Below are 24,666 nucleotides of genomic sequence, written 5' to 3'. Positions count from 1 at the left end.
GCAAGACAGCCGCACCGCTACTCCCTCGCTCACCCCAGCTGGTTCTTCGTCCCGCGCGCTCCGCGCACCCGTGGAGGCTCGAGCTGCGCTCATCGCGGCAAACGAGCTCCTGCGCTACCGTCCCATCGACGACGTCTATGAAGAATGGCTCGACCGCGTCGCCGAGCTCATCCGTGCCGCAGGGGGCTCTCCTGCACCGTCCGTTCCGCTGCACCGCACCCCGCCCCGCGCGGGTGACGAAGCTCCGGGGGCGCCCCAGCCGCCTCCTCCTCAAGAAGGCGCCATGGCTCCAAGGCGCGTGGCCCCTGGGCGGAATCGCTCCGTCAGGTGCCAACGCGGCAAGAGCAGAGCTGCCAAGAAGTCCCTCGCCCGCAAGAAGCTGCCCGGGCGCTCCCTGCTCCGGCACGCCGCGACCATGCTCCTGCTCCCGCACGTCAAGACCCCGCGCTGCTCCCAGCTGCAGCACGTGGGGACATGCAAGACCAAGCTCTCCGTCACCCAAGGCCTCCCGTGGCCACAACAGGCTGCCGTGCCTTCACCACCGAGCTACGCAGCGTCGCGTGGCCGGCAAGTTCAAGCCAGACCTGCCTCCTCGTTACGACGGCACGGCCGACCCTGCGGAGTTCCTCCAGCTCTATGAGCTGGGCATCGAAGCTGCCAACGGAGACGAGAAGGTCATGGCGAACTGGTTTCCCATGGCGCTCAAGGACGGGGCCCGCACCTGGCTCCTGAACCTGGCTCCAGGCACGATCTCCTCCTGGGACGAGATGCGCACCTGCTTCATCGCCAACTTCCAAGGTACTCACGACCGGCCACCCGCCGTGAGCGACATGCGCCGCATCAAGCAACAACCCGGAGAGACCCTGCAGAAGTACATCCAGCGCTTCAACAATGCACGCCTCAAGGTTCCCAAGGTGACCGAGGAGGCCATCATCTCAGCCTTCTCCGACGGCGTGCGCGATGTCAAGATGAAGGAGGAGCTGGCGATGCATGAAGACTTGTGCACTTCCTTGGAGTTGTTCAACTTGGCAACCAAGTGCGCCAGGGCTGAAGAAGGGCGTCTCTCCCTCCTTGAGCTGCCTGCCGCAGACCCAGAAGAGAAGAAGCCCAAGGCCAAGGATGTGAAGCGCAAGGGGGCTGCCGTGCTCGCGGCAGAACCAGACACCAAGCGGGGCAGAGATCAGACCGAATCTTCCAAGGGCAGTCGGTACTGTGTGTACCATGACCTCCACACCCACAACACCAACGAATGTCAAGAGCTCCGAGCCGTGCGAGAAGGAAGGATCGGCCGTCGCCCCGATCGCGGTGACCGGGGCTACGGTCGAGGAGGAGGAAGGAACGCAGGACGCTGGGAAGACCGTTGTCCGCGCCAAGGGTGGCGCGATCGACCTCGCGAGGATCGCTGGAAAGACCCGCCTAGCGAGGGAGACTGGAGGGATCAGCCTCGCGAGGATCGCCCGCAAGGCAACGCAGGCCTCCCTCCGCCGCCGCCGCAGCCAAGGAGAAACAAGGACCGCCATCAGGACGAGGGGGCTGGGGGCTTCCAGGAGCCGCGCGCGATCGCCTGCATCCTGGGCCGGGCTCAAGCCCCAGCCTCTCAACACATCTTCAAGAAGTTCGCCCGCGAAGTGAATGCAGTCCTCCCCAAGCTCGAAGCCACGCGCCCTCTCCGGTGGTCGGCGTGCGCCATCACATTCAGCTCAGCAGATCAGCTCAAGTGTGCAGCCACAGCCGGAGTCCTCTCGATGCTTTGTTCCCCAATCATCAGCAACGTGGCGGTCACCAGGACCCTCATCGATGGCGGGCCAGGGCTCAACGTCCTGTCCGTGGAAACATTCAACAATCTCCAAGTGCCCTACAACCAGCTTCAGCCAACCAAGCCTTTCTCCGGAGTCACCGACGGCTCCACGGTCCCGATTGGGCAGGTCCGCCTCCCTGTCACCTTCGGGGCACGCGACAACTACCGCACCGAGCTCATCGACTTCGACGTCGCCCACATTCGTGATGAGGACATAAATACCATTGTTACACCCACAGCCCCTACTGTTACATATACTGGACCAATTACTAGAGCTCGCGCACGCCAATTAAATTACCAGGTACTTTCGTTTCTTGGTAATGATTCTAATGTTCATGAGATTATGATGCTGCCTAAATTGGATACATTTGTTTTGCTTACAAATGAAGGGCCTAGCTTGGAGAAGGATGAACATTGGAGCAAGAACACGCAAGGAGTTGATGGCATGCGCAAGAGGATCAAGAACGGAGTTACAAGTGATGATTTCAGGACTTTGAAGCCGCCATAAGGAGTGCATGAAGCCTTGGACGAAATATACAAGATGCCACTTCATAATATTCGTCCATAGGCTATTCTAGGTGCTGCGTCACCTTATTAATGGGCCAGGCCCATGTAATTTCGAAATACTTAAGTATAGGCTATTTTTAGAGTCCGTATGTGTGGGGAAACAAGAGTTAGGGTTGGTTTCGGACCCCACCCTCAAGGGCCAGGAAATTCCCCCCTCTTCCTCCATATATACAGCCCTTAGGGCGTCGTTTAGACTTTGGGTTTTGTTTAGATTAAAAGTTCGCCAAAGCTGCAACTTCGCGTACTTCGTTTGTGTCCAATGACCAGACCAAGACGTCACAGAACCCCACCTTGATCAATAAAGCTTTCATCTTATATTCGCAATATCCCGTTTGCAATCTCAGTTTCTTGCTTGTTCTTCGTTTACTCACAGGAAACAGACCCTCGTGGTCAGGTTGATCGTGCTCCGGCGTGGTCAATAACCCTCGGAAGTTGGTTTAGCGATTGCTAAGGCGCGACGTCTCGCACGTTCGTAGTCGGATCGTCAAGGTCGACTCCCACAGAAAACGATAGCCACCATCTCATCGAAACATCGGGACACCTTAGCCTCTATCAAGTGGTATCAGATTTCCAGGTTGCTCGGTGAGATTTTACAGTTTTTCGTAGATTAGATCGAGTCTGTTCTTCATACCTACAGTCCACGAAAAAAAGCCAGAAAAAAAATTAGGGTTAGTTCATCATATCCGAACCAATCTGAGCCTTTGCATAATCTTTTTAGGGTTTTTGCTTTGTTGAATTTGCGGTTGCATCGTCGTGTCAAGTTGCTGGTCTTAGAGTCTAGTCTTTTAGAGTTTCGAGTTCTGGTCATAAGTTGTCACGCCACCACCGCACCATCATCATCGCCCATCTACCACTTTTTCTTATCCGCCACCGCTCTGAATCCATATCCATATACCACCACCAATCCGTATCCATATACCACCACCAATCTCTATCCATATACCACCACCGCTACTATATACCACCACCGCTGCCATATACCACAACCATATATCCACCACCAATCCGAGTTCTTCTCATATTAGGTTTGTTCTTGACATCAATCTAAATTCCGATTCGTGTTTCCTTGCCTGCGTAGGTCTCGGAAAAAAAAAGTCTGGAGACCCCCGGGCAGTTTTTGGGCCAAAATTTTCACGGGCAAATTTTTTTTCCCTATCCTATTTTTAGGCTTTTCTGAGTCTTTTGAGCCACGTGCCATCATAGTGATTTTTTGTCGCACTTTTTCATCGTCGCTGCCCTGATTTCCGAAAAAAAGTGAAAAAAAAAATTCGTGCGCATCCTATCAGTTTGACGAGGGAAGAGTTTTGAGACACTCGCCATTATAGTGATTTTTCGCAAAAAAAAGAGCAAAAAAAAGAGCGCAAAAAAAAGGAGAGCGAAAAAAAAGAGTTCTAGAGTGTGCTTTTCCCTTATTTACGTGCAGCGCCATGATTTTGTTAGTGTTCTAGGCTCGCGTCTCTAGCACGGTCTAGCCTAGGACCAGCACAGTACCGTCGTTGAGCGTTTATTCAACTTTGCATCTCTGAATTGATTATTGCTGACCCTTTTTGCTACCATACTATAAGCCTTCCCAGCTCCACATACATCTACGTCGTGCGTTTGACTCTCCCTGGCAATCGCTCTATCCAAGCTTTTGAGAGTTTTGACTACAACGGTTGGCCGATCACCGCCTGCTGCTGGGTAAGAACTGGTAAGAATTTGAGATTTGCTTGACGGATTTGTGACACCCGCCACCACCACCTCTTGTTAGTATTCTGTAGGATCATATTCTTGTGTGTTTTCTATTGTTGCTAACCATGGCAGGATCACAAGCCGACGAGACTGACTGGGAGAACATGACGAATCAGGAGTTGCATGATAAATTTCAGCAAATGATGAATGGACAGGTGCAGGATGTGCTAAACAGATTTGAAGAGGCCATGGAGAAGATAGATGACATGGAGAAGACGTTCGAAACAAAGCTCGATGACAGGTTTAATGAATTGCTCACGCGTCTTCCACCACCACCACCGGCTGCACCTAACGCACCTCTACAACAACAACAACAACGACTACCTACACATCGTGAAACAGCCCTCCGCCGAGCGAGCCGTCTCCCTCTTGCACCTGGCCAAAATGTTGGTGCTGCTGTTGCTACTTCTGTGGCTCATGCTGCTGATGCGGAGGAGGATGATTTTGCTGGCGATTACGAGGATGAGGTTGATCAAAATCAGAACTACGTGCCACCACCAGCACAGCAACCATCAGGTCGTCCACATGCAAATAATGGCAATGGTAGGGCTCACCCTCAGTACGAGATCATGACCATCTCCCTAAACTGAAAATTTGAATATTCCACCATTTGAGGGTAGATATGTTCCTGATATATATCTTACTTGGGAGTTAGAAACTGAAACAACGATTTACATGTTTACAATATCCCGAGGAGAGACGTGTTCCTGCTGCTGTTTGTGCATTCACTAGTTTTGCATGTGTTTGGTGGTCTGAATTGTAGATTATATCCTATTCCAGCTACTTGGGCTGCTTTGAAAACTGCTATGCGTACTCGTTGGGTTCCACCATATTATCAACGTGAATTACTTCAAAAATTGCAGCGCGAAGACAGGAAATTCTGTAGAAGAATATTATCAGGAATTACAAACTGGCATGATTAGATGTGGTATTGTTGAGGAGAATGAAGCTATGCTTGCACGTTTTATGGGTGGATTAAATAGAGAGATTCAGACGATTCTAGAGTATAAGGAGTATACTAATATCACTCGTTTATTCCATCTTGCTTAAAGCTGAATGAAGTGCAGGATCGACAGGCATTGGCGCGACTAACTTTTCTGCAGGTCGATCTTCATCATGGACACCACGTGCATCATCTACTTCCACACGTTCTGCTACACCGGCGCCTCCGTCGGCTGCCACCTCCAACCGTGATACAATAAAGCAGGCACAATCACCACTATCTGCCAAGAGCACACCTTCTGGGCCTGCAAAGAGCTCTTCTTCATCCATGGCATCAACAGGGCAAACACATGATATTATTTGTCGACGTTGCAAGGGAAGAGGACATTTATGCGAGAGAATGCCAATCTAGCGTGATGATTGTTACTGAGGATGGTGGGTATGAGTCCGCTAGTGACTATGATGAGGAGACTTTGGCTCTTATTACACGTGACGAACACGGTGGAGACGATTCTGATCATGAGACGCAATACATGGCTCCTGAAGATGCTGACAGGTATGAATGTTTAGTTGCTCAACGTGTTTTGAGTGTGCAGGTTACATAAGCTGAGCAAAATCAGAGGCATAATTTGTTCCATACAAAGGGAGTTGTGAAGGAACGTCTGTTCGCGTCATCATAGATGGAGGGAGCTACAATAACTTGGCTAGCATGGAGATGGTGGAGAAGCTATCTCTCACCACAAGACCACATCCACATCCTTACTACATCCAATGGTTCAACAACAGCGGCAAGGTTAAGGTAACACGTACTGTTCGTGTGCATTTTAGTATCTCTACATATGCTGATTATGTTGATTGTGATGTGGTACCTATGCAAGCATGTTCCTTATTACTTGGTAGACCATGGCAATTTGATAAAAATTCTATTCACCATGGTAGAAACAATCAGTATACTCTTGTTCATAAGGATAAAAATATTACTTTGCTTCCTATGACTCCTGATTCCATTTTGAAAGATGATATTAATAGAGCTAATAAAGCAAAACAGGAGAAAACTAAGAGTGAAAATCAGATTGTGGCAAAAGAATTTGAGCAACAAATGCAGCCTAATAATAATAAACAATCTAGTGTTGCTTCTGAAATTAAATTGAAAAGTGCATGTTTACTTGCCACCAAATCTGATATTGATGATCTAGATTTTAGCAAATCTGTTTGCTATGCTTTTGTGTGCAAAGAGGCATTATTTTCATTCGAGGACGTGCCTTCCTCTTTGCCTCCTGCTGTCACTAACATTTTGCAGGAGTTCGCCGACGTCTTTCCACAAGACGTGCCACCGGGATTACCACCTATTCGCGGGATTGAGCATCAAATTGACTTAATTCCCGGTGCATCATTACCCAACCGTGCACCATACCGTACCAATCCAGAGGAGACGAAGGAGATTATGCGTCAAGTACAAGAACTGCTCGACAAAGGTTATATACGCGAATCCCTTAGTCCTTGTGCTGTTCCTATCATTTTAGTGCCGAAAAAGGATGGTACGTCGCGTATGTGCGTTGATTGTAGAGGCATTAATAATATTACTATTCGTTATCGTCATCCTATTCCTAGGCTAGATGATATGCTTGATGAATTGAGTGGCTCTACAATATTCTCCAAAGTTGATTTGCGTAGTGGTTACCATCAAATTCGTATGAAATTGGGAGATGAATGGAAAACAGCATTTAAAACTAAGTTTGGATTATATGAGTGGTTAGTCATGCCTTTTGGGTTAACTAATGCACCTAGTACTTTCATGAGGTTAATGAACGAAGTTTTACGTGCTTTCATTGGACGATTTGTGGTAGTTTACTTTGATGACATATTGATTTATAGCAAATCTTTGGAGGAACATTTGGAACATTTACGTGCTGTTTTTATTGCTCTACGTGATGCACGTTTGTTTGGTAACCTTGGAAAGTGCACCTTTTGCACCGACCGAGTATCTTTTCTTGGCTATGTTGTTACTCCACAGGGAATTGAAGTTGATAAAGCCAAGATTGAAGCTATTGAGAGTTGGCCGCAGCCCAAAACGGTCACACAAGTGAGGAGTTTCCTTGGCCTCGCTGGTTTCTATAGGCGTTTTGTGAGAGATTTCAGCACCATTGCTGCACCTCTCAACGAGCTTACAAAGAAGGATGTACCTTTTGTTTGGGGTACCGCACAGGAAGAAGCCTTCACGGTATTGAAAGATAAGTTGACACATGCTCCTTTACTCCAACTTCCTGATTTTAATAAGACTTTTGAGCTTGAATGTGGATGCTAGTGGAATTTGGATAGGAGGTGTGGTATTACAAGATGGCAAACCTGTTGCATACTTTTTCTGAAAAATTGAGTGGCCTAGTCTGAAACTTATTCTACTTATGATAAAGAATTATATGCTCTTGCTTTCGGACCTTAGAAACATGCAACATTATTTATGGCCCAGGATTTGTTATACATTCTGATCATGAATCCTTGAAAACACATTAAAAGTCAAGCAAAAACTGAACCGTAGACATGCCTAAATGGGTTGAATTCATGAGACTTTCCCTATGTCATTAACACAAGAAGGGTAAAGAAAATGTTATTGCTGATGCCTGTCTCGTCGTTATACTATGCTTTCACAACTTGACTTTAAAATATTTGGTTTGGAGACCATCAAGGATCAATATGTTAATGATGCTGAATTTAAAGATGTATTGCAGAATTGTAAGGAAGGGAGAACTTGGAACAAGTTCGTTCTTAACGATGGATTTGTGTTTCGTGCTAACAAGCTATGCATTCCAGCTAGCTCCGTTCGTCTTTTGTTGTTGCAGGAGGCGCATGGAGGAGGATTAATGGGACACTTTGGCGTCAAGAAGACGGAGGATATACTTGCTACACATTTCTTTTGGCCAAAGATGAGACGGGATGTTGAGCGTTTTGTTGCTCGCTGCACTACATGTCAAAGAGCTAAGTCACGACTCAATCCTCATGGTTTATATATGCCTTTGCCTGTACCTAGTGTTCCTTGGGAGGATATATCTATGGACTTTGTTTTAGGTTTACCTCGAGCAAAGAAGGGGAGGGATAGCATATTTGTTGTCATGGATAAGTTCTCGAAAATGGCACACTTTATACCATGTCATAAAAGCGATGATGCTGTTAATGTTGCTGATTTGTTCTTTCGTGAAATTATTCGCTTGCATGGTGTGCCAAATACTATTGTTTCAGATCGTGATACTAAATTTCTTAACACTTTTGGAGATGTTTATGGGCTAAGTTGGGGACTAAAGTGCTTTTTAGTACTACTTGTCACCCCCAAACTGATGGACAAACTAAAGTAGTCAATAGAACATTGTCTACTATGCTTAGGGCTGTTTGAAGAATAATAAGAAAATGTGGGAAGAATGCTTGCCTCATATTGAATTTGCTTATAAACGTTCAATGCATTCTGTTACTAAGATGTGCCCTTTTAAAATTGTGTATGGTTTCCTACCTCGTGCACCTATTGATTTGTTGCTCTTCCATCTTCGGAGAAGGTTAATTTTGATGCTAAAGAACGTGCTGAATTGATTTTAAAAATGCATGAGTTAACTAAGGAAAACATTGAGCGTATGAATGCTAAATATAAACTTGCTGGAGATAAGGGTAGAAACATGTTGTGTTTGCACCTGGAGATCTTGTTTGGTTACATTTGCGTAAGGATAGATTTCCTAATTTGCGCAAATCAAAGCTAATGCCACGTGCTGATGGTCCTTTTAAGGTGTTAGATAAAATAAATGATAATGCATATAAACTTGAGCTGCCTGCAGATTTTGGGGTTAGTTCCCACTTTTAACATTGCAGATTTGAAGCCTTATTTGGGTGAGGAAGATGAGCTTCCGTCGAGGACGACTTCATTTCAAGAAGGGGAGGAATGATGAGGACATCAATACCATGTTACACCACAGCCCCTGCTACTATACATACTGGACCAATTACTAGAGCTCGCGCACGCCAATAAATTATCAGGTACTTTCGTTTCTTGGTAACGATTCTAATGTTCATGAGAATATGATGCTGCCTAAATTGGATACATTTGTTTTGCTTACAAATGAAGGCCTAGCTTGGACAAGAAAGATGAACCTTGGAGCAAGTTCAGGCATGGAGATGATGGCATGCGCAAGGGGGATCAAGAACGGAGTTACAAGTGATGATTTCAGGACTTTGAAGCCACCATAAGGAGTGCATGAAGCCTTGGACGAAATATACAAGATGCCACTTCATAATATTCGTCCATAGGCTATTCTAGGTGCTGCGTCACCTTATTAATGGGCCAGGCCCATGTAATTTCGAAATACTTAAGTATAGGCTATTTTTAGAGTCCGTATGTGTGGGGAAACAAGAGTTAGGGTTGGTTTCGGACCCCACCCTCAAGGGCCACGAAATTCCCCTCTCTTCCTCCATATATACAGCCCTTAGGGCGTCGTTTAGACTTTGGGTTTTGTTTAGATTAAAAGTTCGCCATAGCTGCAACTTCTCGTACTTCGTTTGTGTCCAACGACCAGACCAAGACGTCACAGAACCCCACCTTGATCAATAAAGCTTTCATCTTATATTCGCAATATCCCGATTGCAATCTCAGTTTCTTGCTTGTTCTTCGTTTGCTCGCAGGAAACAGGCCCTCGTGGTCAGGTTGATCGTGCTCCGGCGTGGTCAATAACCCTTCGGAAGTTGGTTTAGCGATTGCTAAGGCGCGACGTCTCGCACGTTCGTAGTCGGATCGTCAAGGTCGACTCCCACAGAAAACGATAGCCACCATCTCATCGAAACATCGGGACACCTTTGCCTCTATCACTCTCTAAGGCGAACATTTCGACATGCTACACACCCAAAACGGAGCTACATATGCGGAGTTATAGCATGATGAAAAATGCAAAATGTCTAGGGTTTTGGGAGAAAGTCAACTGGGGAGAAAAACTCAGATCCAGATCTGGCGCGGTTCCCGATGCGCTCGCCGGAGTTACTGTAGCTTGGAGGTCGCCGGAGTTGAAGGAGCGGCCGGAGGAGTCGCCGGACTTGCGGCGGACGACGAGGGGCGACGAGGTGGAGGCGTGCCGGGGCGCGGTTGTCGGCGGGACAGCGAGGTGCGGCTCCGGCCGGAGGAGTGCGGCAGCCGCCGATGAAGGCACGGGGCGGCGCGGGCCACCGGAGTTGGAGGCGAGGGCGGCGATGTGGCGGACCGGGCGGGGAGGAGGCCGATCCGGGCGGCGGCACGCAGACCGGGCCGCGGGGGCTCCCCGCGGGCCTCGGGCGGCGGCGGCGAAGTGGGGCTCCACCCAGGACACGTGGCGCTCCCGGAGTGGCCAGCGGGGGAGCGGACAATGTCCGGCCGGACGGAAAAGTGTCCGGCGGTGCGTGGAGAGGTAGGGGACTAGGGTTTCGTCTGTGATTTCGAAAGGGGGGGTCTTTATATAGGCATAGGGGGAGCTAGGAGAGTCCAAAAGAGGTGCGGTTTTTGGCCACGCGATCATGATCAAACGCTCTAGATGATGGAGAGGGTTTAGGTGGGTTTGAGCCAAATTGGAGGGGTGTTGGGCTGCAACACACACGAGGCCTTCTCGGTCCCTCGGTTAACCATTGGAGTATCAAACGAAGTCCAAATGGTACGAAACTTGACAGGCGGTCTACCGGTAGTAAACCAAGGCCGCTTGGCAAGTCTCGGTCCAATCCGGAAATGTTTAACCCCCACACATGAAAAGAAGGTAGAAAGGACCACCGGAGGAGATAGGAGCGCCGGAATGCAAAGCGGACAACGGGGAAAATGCTCGGATGCATGAGACGAACACGTATGCAAATGCAATGCACATGATGACATGATATGAGATGCATGACAACGACAACAACACATGGAGACAAAAACCTGAAGCCGAGGAAATAAAATAACTTAGCGCCAGAAATGGCAAGAGTTGGGGTACATATTAGGTAAATTACATCCGGGGTGTTACAGGTGGGGTGACGAGGGCAATCAGAAAAGGATGCACTGGATGGCGTGGTGGAAGATGTGTGTCCCAAAAGACCAAGGAGGAATGGGTTTCCATGATATACACTACTTTAACCAGGCCTTGTTAGCGAAACAAGCTTGGCGTCTCTTGAATAATCCTGAATCGTTATGTGCAACAATCCTAAGAGCCAAGCATCTCCCGGAGGGTGATTTGATGAGCGCAGTACTAAAAAAGGGCTCCTCTTTTACTTGGCAAAGCATTATGGCGGGAGTGGATTCTCTCAGGAATGGATATATATGGAGAGTGGGAACAGGAGAAAATATTGACATATGGAGAGATGCATGGATCCCAAATTGTGCAGATAGGAAAATTATTACACCTAGAAGAGGTAATCTCCTGACGGAAGTTTCTGATCTTATTGACCCAGTTACGAATTCTTGGGGTGAAGAGTTGGTGAGACGAATGTTGCAGCCAATTGATGCTCATAGAGTCCTAGCGATCCCGATCCCTATGCACAATATGTCGGATTTTGTTGCTTGGAGCTATACCAAAAATGGTTTATTCACTGTTCGAACAGCTTATGTGGAGGAATGGAACAAAAAACATGGGAGGAAATTGGAATATTCAAATGGCATGGGAAAAAGTAAGGTTAATCCTATTTGGGGTAAGATCTGGAAATTAGCTTGTCCAGCGAAGGTTAAAATTTTTATTTGGCGGACGCTTCATGGGACTCTACCGTCTCGCGTTACACTAGCCAACAGACATATAAAAACTCAACCAGTCCGCCTAACATGTTTGGATGGACCGGAGGACACGAAACATGTGTTGTTTCTGTGCCAGAAGGCAAAAGAAGTGTGGGAACATTTGGGGTTGTATGAAGGGATAAAAAAGCCTATGTCATTGATCGTGCAGGAGAGGCGGTCCTTGAATTCTTACTCCTCGTGCCTGATCATGAACTACCTATCTTGGTCTCTCGCAATGCACGGGAACTGATTGCCATAACTACATGGTATTTATGGTGGAATGGACGGAAGCTAGTCCATGAGGGTAAGTCTCAAGAGGCGTCTCAAATCTCGATGGGGATTCGGGCTATAACAACGAATTATGTAATGGCCCAATCACCTAAAGCAAAGAGGAAGACTGAAGGATGGTGCATACCTCTCATGGAGTTTGTTAAATTGAATGTGGATGCTTGTTTTGATCATGATCAGCTAAGGGGCATAGCGGGTGCTGTTATCAGAGACGACAAAGGAAACTACATAGTAGGTGGTAACTGGAAGATTTAGTACTGTGCAGATGCTCTAACAGCGGAGGCGTTAGCACTCAGGTTTGGTTTAGGTTTGGCGCAAAGAGCAGGCTGCAATCGTCTTATTATCAATTCTGATAATATCGAAGTCATTGACACAATGAAGAACGGAGGATAGTCAGCGGGAGCGGCGGCTGCAATTTTTGAGGACTGATTTTTATGGCATGTGATTTTCCTCACATTAGTTTTGAACATTGTAGTAGAGAAGCGAATAAAGTAGCTGATGAGCTTGCTAGATTAGCAAAATGTTCCATGACTAGGGATTGGATAGAGGATCCCATGAAAAATCTTGTAACTCTTCTTATAGACGATGTAACCATTATTTCTAATTAATAAAGTTCAAGTTGTTTTTCAAAAAAAGGTTTTAAGAAAAAATAGATTGAGAGAGACTACTTTCATATGGTGGCACATTGAGGTAAAATTCAACAGGAACAGATTGCTTCTTGTTAATGTAAAGACTTGAACAATGAATACATGCTCATGCATAAATTCCGTTGAACATGCTCAAATCAGGCAAATTTAGTCCCTGGATGATATTTTCTCTCTAAAAATCAACAGTTACATCCTCCTAAAAATTACTAAGAAAGGGAGAGAGGCGATGATTGTGATGCCCCGAGACCGATGCGTCAGGTGTCTTCCAGTTATTCTTTGTTGTTGCCTTGTCATTCGCTTGCGTGTTGCATCTTGCCATGTCATCATCCGCATTGCATCTACATGTTTTTGAAACTTGCATCCGTCTCGGCCTCCCCGTTCCGTCCGTTGTCCGTTTTGAGCCCAGACACACTTGCACGCGCCCGCGACACCTCTGAAATATTATTTTATAAGTGGCTGGAAAATGTTCTCGGAATGGGTTGAAAGTTGGCGTGCGGTGTTGTTATGTTGTCGGTAGGTCACCTGCCAAGTTTCATCGCATTTGGAGTTCGTTTGCCGCCCCAACGGATATTCATAGCGACATTATAGTCGGTCAAACGTCGGACGTTTTCGGTCTCCGAAAACTGTTGCCGGGCTTTCCCCCTCTTTCCTCCCTAGACCGTCTACACGGTCCACTACCTACCGCCAGGCCCAACCTAACCTCTCTCGTCAGCCCGCGGCCCTCCTCGCGCGCGCGTCCGAAAGTTGTCTCGGACCCAACCCGGACAGTCGTCACCGTTGGATTCGGATCATCCCCAAACGTCCCTAAAACATCTTCAGTTTTTCTTTTGGACTCCCCTAGTTTTTTTATCTCAACCGTACGACTTTAATCGGATGATCCAAATACCCATGCCTTTCCCTATATAAAAACCCTAGTCCTCATCTAGTCTAACCCTAAAATCTAGGACATTTGTCCCTCACCCCCCCCCCCGCCGCCGCCGCATCTTCCTCGGGATCCCCATCGCCCAACCCAGCGCCTCCACTGTTTCCCCCGACCCAATCCCCTCCGCCTCCACTCTTTGCCTCCACCGCACATCCATCCAGCCGCCGCCTTGCCTCCACTCCGGCAGCACGCGCCACCGGAGCCCCGAGCCACCACCTCGTCGCCGCTCTTCAGCAACATCGCCAGTTCTCCTCCACAACCCCGAACACCCCTCACGAGCCCTTGCTTCCTCGCGCTCCGTCGCCATCCCGCTCATCCCAGCAGAGCCCCGTCCTCCCCGTGCTTGTTCCATGCGTCCGGCGCAACGCCGGCAAGCAGCAGCAGCAACCAGGCCACTGCACCTCGCCTTGGTCCCCTCCTCCTTTGCGATTTCTCCCATCTCTCTCACCCGCTTCCTTACTTTCGGTGTGCCTACAGGAGCTACGCCCGCGCTGCCACCATGGACGGTCCTGCCCGGAGCTGCGTATCCGCCTCACTTCCCGCCCTGCTGCCGACGAACGCAACGACCGGCGCCCTCCTCGCGCATGGCACCGCGCCAGACGCCGCCCGCTCTGTCGCCGCGCCAAGTTCTGCCGCCCTTCGCCAATTTCCGTGCCAAGCCAGCGGCGCCCTGCCCCGTTGCCGTCGGCAAGCTCCTCGGGAAGCCATCGGTGGAGCAGCTCGTTGCCGGGAGACCCCTCCTCGACCTCCATCGCGCCGGGTTTCTCGCCCTCCGTCCTTCCCTGCCGCGCCGGAGATCTCCGACGCCGCTGCTCTGCTTCTTCTCCCTGTCGCAGAGGACCGCACCCGCAACTCCTATCTCGCTCGCTCGCCTCGAGCGTTGACCGCGACCACTCTACGCACCTGGGCCGCCTCCCCTTCGACGGTTGACCAAGGCCCAGCATCGCCAGGTCACCCAAGGCCCAGGGTGAGCAGCCCCTGGCCTATCCTCTGTTGGGCTAGCCAAATTCGGCCCGATAGTTTTTTCCTGGTCTGGACGATTTTGTCTATTTCTCTAGAGACTAACAATTTTGCAGAAAACCCCCCAATCATTATGCATTTAATAACTCACAAACGGTGCATCATATTAAAACAAATTATATATGTAAAATTCTTAGAATTTTGTGTAGATTAATAATTTGCAACTTACCTATGTTTAAAATGTTTAAACTGCTATTTGCATTAATTTGCTTAGATGCCATGCTAAAATGTTTTATTTCATAACTAAATAACTGTAGCTTCATTTTAAATAAACTTTATACGTAAATGGGGTAGAAAAATGCATAGATTAACATGGTGTACTTACTTTGCATGTTTAACAACTCTAAAATATGGTTTAGGGCAGAACAGTACCAAATCCATAAATATGCATATGAGGATTTTCTGGAATTGTTGTTGTTGTTTCCAGCCTCATTTAAACTTGCTTAAATGTGTAGTTTACTTATGCTTCACCTCTTTCCATGTTAATCAACATTTAATATTGTTGGGTACATATACGGGAGTGAACTAAATAATCGAATATGGTGTTTCGTCAATATGCAACTTGTTGCATATTGAGCTCCACTTAATTTGTAGTATTGTTTGTGCACTTTGCCATGCCATGCCTCATTAAACCGGATATGCACCATACTTGGTTGTGCATCATGCCATGCTTATGTGATGGTTGTTTACTATGTTGCTTGCTTCTTTTCGGGTTGCTTCTCTCGTTAGCTCAGTTTCGTTCCGGAGTTGTGAGGATTCATTCAACTACGTCCGCTTGTCTTCTTCATGGACTCGTTCTTCTTCCTTGCGGGATCTCAGGCAAGATGACCATACCCTCGAAATCACTTCTATCTTTGCTTGCTAGTTGTTCCCTCTATCGCTATGTCGCGCTACCTACCACCTATTATATCACGCCTCCCATGTTGCCTTGTCAAGCCTCTAACCCACCTTTCTTAGCAAACTGTTGTTTGGCTAAGTTATCGCTTTGCTCAGCCCCTCTTATAGCATTGTTAGTTGCAGGTGAAGCTGAAGTTCGTTCCTTGTTGGAATATGGATATGTTTGGGATATCACAATATATCTTATTTAATCAATTCATCTATATACTTGGTAAAGGGTGGAAGGCTCGGCCTTATGCATGGTGTTTTGTTTCACTCTTGCCGCCCTAGTTTCCGTCATACCGGTGTTATGTTCCTTGATTTTGCGTCCCTTACGCGGTTGGCTGTTATGGGAACCCTTTGACAGTTCGCTTTGAATAAAACTCCTCCAGCAAGGCCCAACCTTGGTTTTACCATTTGCCTCACCATCACCTACTTTTACCTTGGGAGTCGCGCTCCCGAGGGTCATCTTTATTTTAACCCCCCCGGGGTAGTGCTTCTCGAAGTGTTGGTCCGAATTGGGCAGCCTGCGGGGCCACCTCGGGGCAACTTGAGGGTTGGTTTTACTCGTAGCTTGACCTATCTGGTGTTGCCCTGAGAACGAGATATGTGCAGCTCCTATCGGGATTGTCGGCACATCGGGCAGCTTTGCTGGTCTTGTTTTACCATTGTCGAAATGTCTTGTAACCGGGATTCCGAGACTGGTCGGGTCTTCCTGGGAGAAGAAATATCCTTCGTTGACTGTGAGAGCTTGTGATGGGCTAAGTTGGGACACCCCTACAGGGTTTGAACTTTCGAAAGCCGTATCCGTGGTTATGTGGCAGATGGGAAGTTGTTAATATCCAGTTGTAGAGAACTTGACACTTAACTTAATTAAAATGAATCAACCGCGTGTGTAGCCGTGATGGTCTCTTCTCGGCGGAGTCCGGGAAGTGAACACGGTTCTTGTGTTATGCTTGAACGTAAGTAGTTTCAGGATCACTTCTTGATCACTTCTGACTTCTCGACCATTGCGTTGCTTCTCTTCTCACTCTTATTTGTGTAAGTTAGCCACCATATGTGCTTAGTGCTGCTGCAGCTCCACCTCACCACCCTTTCCTACCCATAAGCTTAAATAGTCTTGATCTCGCGGGTGTGAGATTGCTGAGTCCTCGTGACTCACAGATACTTCCAAACAGTTGCAGGTGCCGATGATACCAGTGCAGGTGACGCAACCGAGCTCAAGTGGGAGCTCGATGAAGATCTTGATCGTTGTTTTGTGTCTTTTCCGATTGATCAGTAGTGGAGCCCAGTTGAGACGATCGGGGATCTAGCATTTGTGGTTGTCTTCCTTTATTTTGGTTCCGTAGTCGGACATTTGATTGTACCTTGGATGCTGTATGGATTTTTTATGTATTGTGTGAAGTGGCGATTGTAAGCCAACTCTTTATCCCTTTCTTATTCAGTACATGCGATGTGTGAAGATTACCCCTCTTGCGACAAGCCTACCATGCGGCTATGCCTCTAAGTCGTGTCCCGACACGTGGGAGATATAGCCGCATTGTGGGTGTTACAATGATACTGTGCATGGCGTCGTAGTGGCGGCAGCTCGAGCCAAATGCAACCGAGATGAAACCCCTGCCAGTATGTAAGGAGTGTTTGCCGCGCGTATGTCGCGCGTATCCTCCAACGGCGCATCGGCCATCTGCTGCTTCAGTCGTCGCCTATGTTATGAGGAGCAGAAGCATTGACGCAGAGATGTGCCACTTTGTGAGATACATAATTAATTGATTTTGATACGAACTCGTGCTACTCGTGTACCAATTAGCCTAAAAAGCATCCAATTCCGACGCTGTGACCTCCTTCTCAAATTAGCTTAGCAGGTCTTCAGTCCCACAGAGTCGAGACCTGCCTTGCCCACTATATCACAGCATACAAGGTCGTCGTCTTTTTCTCTCAGAATTTTATGCCTGATACACTGTCATTGGGATTACCTGCTGCACATGCTCTATAGGGACGGTAATCACTATTACTAAGATTTTCTTCCGATGCATCAGGGTATCTTCAGGTAGTTCTGCCTCCGGCGACCAATCTGATGTTCATTGATTATCCCCAAACGAATCAGTAAAGACACCAATCGCTAAACTCGCTTACGGGAATATGATGGAAGGTTTACCTACTTAATTTTGAACCCATGAGGGCAAAAGAAAAAGGGTCCAAATCTGCCTCCTCCCACCTTCTGCACGAAAGATGGCGCCATATGTGACTTCGCTAGGCATATCATGGCCGTTCTCCTAGGATCTGCAAGACTGCAACACCTCTGCAATGGCAGGTCGACAGCGCGGTGCTTCGATTGGTTGCGAGTAACCACTATCCTAGCGGCAAGGCGCAAGCGCACGGCAGAAGTAGGTCAGGCAGAGCCGCAGAGGCGTTGTGCATCGCGTGGCAACCGAGGGCTTGGGAAGAGCAAGAACGGGAAAGGTCGGGATGGATGGATCTGGAGAAGAGCGAAAATAAATAAGGAGGATGCGGTGACCCCAATGACCATATGCGGCCGGTGGTGCGTTTTGATTGTTATTAGGGAGTAAACGGCGTTTCGATTGTTGGTTCAATCTCTCAGTTACAGAAGTGGAAGAGAGTCGCTCGCTTTCGTGACCAGGTATGGATAAGTACAAATACAAAATAATAATTGAATCGTACAATTTGTTGATTTTTTGGTGTGAAAGTGAATTGCTGAGATGGATAGAGTATATGTCAAGAGAAATAAGATAATGAAGATGAACTACTTAGATATTATAGTAAATTATAGATAGGGCCAAAACTACACGGCAAGAGCGTGGCTGGCCGATATGCATGCTACGAAATGCGCCCATGGTTACCGCTACAAAATAAACTTCGCGATAACCCCTTTCCCCTCCTTATCCCCTTCCGTCTCCCGCTCCCCCGGTCTCGCGCTGTACGGCGCGCCATGGCCATGCCCTCCACTTCTTACTTCTCGCGGCCGCCTATCGTGCACCCCACCTCCAAAACTCCGAACCCTCCCCGACTGCTGCCGCTCGTCTCCGGGGCTGCTGCCCCTCGCCCGCTGCTGCCCTCCTTCGCTCCGCCCGCGCCCGGTCGCGGGCTCCGGACCGCCGCCGCCCAACAACCCGCCTACGAAAATGGAGAGGAGGAAGAAGATGGGGAGGAGGATGAGGAGTATTACAGCGAGGAGGAGGATGAAGAGGAATTGGACGTGGAGGCGATGGAGGAAGAGGCGCGCCGCGCCGCCGCCGACCTCGCCGCGCACCTCGACCGCGAGCTCCGCCTCGGTGAGTGGACATATTTATCATTTTGATCTCCACATGTCTCGTGCGGGCATTTTAATGTGGCCGTGGTCGCCGTTCCTATGCTGCCTCTGGTCAGGCAAATTACTGGAGATCGTTGGTCTTTTCACTACTATTGCTTCGTCATTCATTCCCTTGCATTTATAGTGAGAACTTTGAAGCCTCGGGCAACAATGCCCAACATACCATTGTTGCAAGGGAAAACTTTGTTTTTGCCACTCTAGCTTTTGACCACTTTGCTTATACCACTCTAGAATTTAACATTTCACTTTTGCCATTCTTAGTTTTTGACAATATATCACAATTGTCATTCCATGGCAAAAGCAGTAATTTTAGAGTGGCAATTGTGATACATTGTCAAAATCTAAGAGTGGCAAAAGTGAAATGAAAAGTTATTGCTTTTGCCACGGAATGGCATTTGTGGTGTATTGTCAAAAACTAAGAGTGGCAAAAGTGATATGTCAAATTCTAGAGTGGCATAAGCAAAATAGGCAAAAACTAGTGTGGCAAAAACAAAGTTTTCCCTTGTTGCAATTATACAATACAGTGTGGTCGGAGTTTTGTCTCTGAACACCTAATGCTGTATAGCAACCTGACGAGGAATTTTGTGTCAATTGGTGGTTATATGGGTGGTGTTTAGGTCTCATGTATTTAGAAATTTGAAAGCGTGGAGTGTCCTTCTGCTTGGTTCAACTGTGTGGCACCTTTATCTTCGGTTCTTTTTGGTCATAAAAAACGCTCTTATATTATGGGACGGAGGGAGTAATGAATATTATGATTGCGTATGGATCCTAGTCAAATAGATGTTGGTAACTAGCAAGACAATTATAGACAGTTTAGCCTTTAGTTTCAAGTATTGCAACAAATCACATTGTTAACTATAAATGTTATGTTTTTCAAGTAGAATAGGCTTATGTGCTGTTTTTTAACTCTAAAAGCTTACTTCATCCACTTCACTTGGTTCATAGACTACATGTCGACATTTTTCAGATGGTGATGTTCGGGAGAAAAGAAGAACCATGAGGGATAAGACATCAACATCTAAACATGTCGGTGTATCTTCATGTTCTAATAATGAGTTGTCTAGTTGACATGCTAATGAAGACACTGTTGTAATGTGGATTGTGGAAAACAAAGTTAACTGATTTGCTGTTCAATCCATGACTCAGATCCCAGACAGTAAGCTTCCAAAGGTGGCTGTTATTGGTAGACCTAATGTGGGTAAATCTGCACTATTCAATCGGCTTGTCGGGGTATTCCACTTACTTACACGAACATAACTTCAGTTTGTTTCTGCAATGTACACCATTGTATGTCTGATCCGAATGCAAAAATTGATATGTATTATGTTCTGACATCTAACAGGGCAACAGGGCTATCGTTGTTGATGAACCTGGTGTAACAAGGGATCGTTTGTATGGACGATCTTATTGGGGTGATCAAGAGTTTATGGTTATTGATACTGGGGGTGTGATTACTCTATCGAAGTCTCAAGCAGGTGTAATGGAAGAACTTGCCATTACAACTACTGTTGGTATGGATGGGATTCCAATGGCCTCTCGAGAAGCTGCTATTGCTAGGATGCCATCAATGATTGAGAAGCAAGCTGTTGCTGCTGTTGAAGAAGCAGCTGTCCTTCTTTTCCTTGTGGATGGTCAGGCAGGTTTAGGCGATTATAGTTGTACCATCTTATATTTTGAGCAACTATTTTATCTGTTACTTTTGTTATTAGATCTTCTAATCGTGCTAGCACGGTTTATTATAAGATGAACGGCTCAATATTTACCTCCTAACGACTCAAGTTTTCTTTCCCTGGTGCCTTTTCTTGATTCATGCTCCTGAGAAAATTCTTCTTGACAAAAAAAATGCATAACTTGCAGTGATAGTATACTATCATTTTTAGTTACCTGTACATTGTTACTATAAACTTCCAGAGCTTGTTTTCACTAACATGATGGTCTCAAATTCCTCCAGGCTGGGCTTGTGGCAGCTGATATAGAAATTGCTGATTGGTTACGTCGCAACTTCTCACACAAGTGCATCATACTTGCTGTAAACAAGTGTGAATCACCACGGAAAGGGCAAATGCAAGCATTAGAATTTTGGTCATTAGGGTGAGCCTAAAGCACGACTTAAACTATGCCCACATGGTGATACATTGATTCAGTTCATTTGCATTTTGAAAAGATTACTCAATGTTGGAATGATCTTTTAGGTTATATTTTGGTCAATAGCGACAAATGAAAACATGACACGAGTACTGATATCTTTGTGATTGTGCTGCTATAATAAAAGAGACAAACAACATGCCGTACTAGTCTTGTTTAAATTGTATATAGACCTTGACAGCATAAAGTATCAGAATTTAATATCAATAACTTATGCTAGAATCAATTGTCTTCCAACTCTGGTTACCCTCTTACCATAAAGTTTGATTTTTTTTCTTTAGCTATGCAGTCGGCCGTATTTATATTTATTTGCTGCTTGGTTCATCTTTCCTCTATTCCTGCTAGGTTTACACCTTTACCAATATCTGCTATTACTGGCACTGGAACTGGAGAGCTCCTGGATATGGTCTGTTCGGAGCTGAAAAAGTTCGAGGTAATATTTGTTCAGATAATATCTTGCCTTACATGCATGATGATACTCATCTCCTTTAATGATTGGGCACATTCATGAAGTTCTTTTTGATATAAAGTTTAGGCATTACAGGTACTAGAAGAATTGGATGATGTTGAAGAAGACGAAAACCATGTCCCTGCTATTTCTATTGTTGGAAGACCAAATGTTGGGAAAAGTAGCATTCTAAATGCTTTGGTTGGAGAAGATAGAACTATTGTGAGCCCAGTTAGTGGTACCACCCGTGATGCCATTGATACTGAGTTAACCATAAAGGATGGGCAGGTCTGTTCATAAGACTCTTGAGCGTTTAAGCATCAGAGCTGCTTCATTAGCGCAGCACACAGCCAACACCGGTATGCTAATATTTCAAATGCCGCAGAAATACAAACTCATCGATACGGCTGGCATCCGACGGAGAGCAGCAGTTGCTTCTGCTGGCAGCACAACTGAAACACTTTCAGTAAAACGTGCATTTAGTGCAATTCGTCGATCTGATGTAGTTGCCCTTGTTATTGAAGCGATGGCCTGTGTCTCGGAGCAGGTATTTATCTCAACAATCCATTCACATGCGCGCACAAACATTTCATGTAGATACATAGTTTACTGTAACATCGTGTTTTTTTTTGCGGTACCAAGGATTATAAAATTGCAGAAAGGATTGAGAAAGAGGGAAAGGCATGTGTCATTGTTGTGAACAAGTGGGATACAATCCCAAACAAGAACAATGAGAGTACTACACATTATGAACAGGATGTAAGAGAGAAGCTTCGTGTACTTGACTGGGCACCTATTGTTTACTGTTCTGCGATAAATGGGAACAGCGTTGAGAAGTAAAACCCTAATCTTAGTTTTAGAATCTTAGTCTTTTGATACTTCGTTATTTTTTCAGATATTAGCTGTATATACCCTGCCACAGTACATTTCACCCTTTTGGGTTATACCTCGGCAACGATTAATTTACGTGCGCTGCCTGAAGTGGCCAACCATTTCCATTTTTCTTCTTCTAGAACATGATTTCCATATTTTGTCACATACTTCAAAGTCCCTAAAACAAGAATCTTATGGAGTAGTAGATCTGTAATGCCAAGGGCTGGTGTAGTGGGTCACTAGGTTTCCTGTAACTGACATATGAAACATGTGTTTCCTCTATGAACTTATGTTTGCCTAAGTTTTCTGTGCTTACTGGACATGCAAAATTTGCTGGATTCCCACTTTTCCCCCTTGATGAGTCGTCTATCCCTGTATTAGTATCCTCCTGTTACTTCTGTTCTAGACACCAGCACCGCATATATAATATTGTGTATTGTCCTGTATTGACATTCTCTAATGTATGGTGTATCGATTTGTTCTCAGGATTATTTCTGCTGCTTCTTTGGTTGAAGAGGAAAGGTCTAGAAGACTTGGCACCTCTATTCTTAACCAAGTGGTTAGAGAAGCTGTAGCATTCAAAGCACCACCACGAACAAGAGGCGGCAAAAGAGGCCGTGTTTATTACACAACACAGGTGACCTATTTGTTAAGAGATGGTCCTCACTTCTTTCAGTCTGTACAGTTCTATCTCCAAATTACCTTGCAGCATTTTCATTCTTCAGAACCAAAGGAATCTTGTTTTTCTCCCGCAGGCTGCTGTTCGTCCACCAACATTTGTTCTCTTCGTCAATGACGCAAAACTTTTCCCTGAGCCGTATCGGCGGTACATGCACAAGCAGCTCCGGTCTGATGCTGGATTCCCAGGCACGCCCATTCGCCTACTGTGGCGTAGCAGGAAGCGGACTGATAGGCAACAGAGGAGATCAAATACGGAAGCTCGCAGTGCGCTTGTAGCGTTGAGTTAGCATGTGAAGCAATGTTGCTACGTTAAAAAAGAAAAGGAAAACGTGGGTATCCTTTTTCCTCCTTGTTCACATGCTTTTCCTGGCTGCGAATGTGTGACTATCAATGGGCCAATAAGGTTCATATTCAAATGAAAAAGGTTTTGTTTCTCTTCTTACTCCTCGACTACTGCCAAAGCTGAAGTATGGTCACTGTACTCTAATACTCTAATAATTTTTTGGTCTCTCAAATGCTAGAACATATGAAATTTGTCTTTTGCTGCACTGAGTTGTTTTAAGAAGAGTGAATTACATTTTTTACCCCAAGTTTTCGTTTGTGACAACAATTACCCCATACAGCAGTTTTTTCACACGTTACCCAGTTTAAGTTATGTTTTTCTTGTTTCAATGCTGACTGCACGCAACGCTGGTTGGTTTGTTTTACTTTTTAAGATTTGCTCTTGAAGATTAAGATTTTTGTGTGGTGGCTCTCCCCTTTGGAAGGCCTCTTTGCCCTTAAAGATTAAGATTTGTGTATGGCAACTACTACGAGATTGCATCCCTTCGGGGACCGAGGTGCTTAAGCGGCATGGCCCGGGGATGGAGCGTGCCCCTTATGCGCTGTACCGGAGACTGGGACTCACATCCTATTCTCATGTACGACGGCACGGGTCCTTTGGGAGGCCGGGGGCCTCACGGAGTTCCTCCAGACCAGGGCTACCCACCCCGTGCGACATCTGGCTTATTTTTGCGGCAATGTCATGGAATCTTTGGACGATATGTAATAAAATGGTGATTGAGAGGGTCTTTCTGAGGCAGGTGTCCGAATCCTTCAAATTCCTTGCTTTTCCGCAGAACTGGCACCCGCTCTCTAGGCAGCGCGACCGCGGTGGTCTTGGCTTGTGCTAGATGCGCTTCTGGTTACAACGTGTCAACTATTGGCTTCGTAGGGCCGCAGTCGTCTTGGGCTTGTGTTGGATGCACTTCTGGTTACGGCGTGTCAACTATTTTAAAAGCTCTAAGCCACTGTAATCTTTCCTCTGCTCCCAATGCGATCCACCGAATTTCTTCTTTGAATTTTCTCATGCAAAGTCTATAAACTGGGAATGGTGTGTTTGAATATAAAGTTACTCTGAGTGGTGCCCAAGCAACCAAGTTGATGATCTCCAATGAAAAGGGACATTTAACAAATGTTGCAGATGACTAATCTCCTACTGTAGGCCCAATCTGGTAGGTGCCCATGTAGGACAGATTTATGACCAGCGCCATTGTGCAAATAGGCAAAGAAAGAAAAGGCGACTCCTTGTTTCTAGAACCTCATAAGAACAATATTAGAACAATATATACATTTCCCTAATCGAGATCATCCAGGCACGTCTTATCCACCTCTGCTTTTTAGTTCAGTAA

General features: G+C 46.5%; 1 protein-coding gene across 2 annotated transcripts; it reads left to right on the top strand.

Moving 5' to 3' along the window:
* The first annotated feature begins 18,388 nt into the window (after positions 1-18,388).
* LOC125551363 (GTPase Der) lies at positions 18,389-23,438 on the top strand. Of its 2 annotated transcripts, none has more exons than XM_048714568.1 (11): positions 18,389-18,811; positions 19,817-19,875; positions 19,996-20,079; positions 20,192-20,485; positions 20,801-20,940; positions 21,340-21,427; positions 21,539-21,730; positions 21,828-21,989; positions 22,085-22,278; positions 22,802-22,952; positions 23,071-23,438. In XM_048714568.1, the coding sequence occupies exons 1-11, from the start codon at positions 18,469-18,471 to the stop codon at positions 23,281-23,283; spliced, it is 1,920 nt and encodes a 639-aa protein (XP_048570525.1). In that variant the 5' UTR covers positions 18,389-18,468; the 3' UTR covers positions 23,284-23,438. The 2 variants fall into 2 exon arrangements, with proteins under 2 accessions (XP_048570525.1, XP_048570524.1); XM_048714567.1 differs by having other exon boundaries at positions 21,530-21,730.
* Positions 23,439-24,666: the final 1,228 nt, after the last annotated feature.

This window comes from Triticum urartu, chromosome 4 (assembly GCF_003073215.2).
Source record: "Triticum urartu cultivar G1812 chromosome 4, Tu2.1, whole genome shotgun sequence".
Classification (NCBI taxonomy): Eukaryota; Viridiplantae; Streptophyta; class Magnoliopsida; order Poales; family Poaceae; genus Triticum; species Triticum urartu.
Note: the sequence above shows the minus strand (reverse complement) of the source record. Positions and strands in the feature narration are given on the sequence as shown.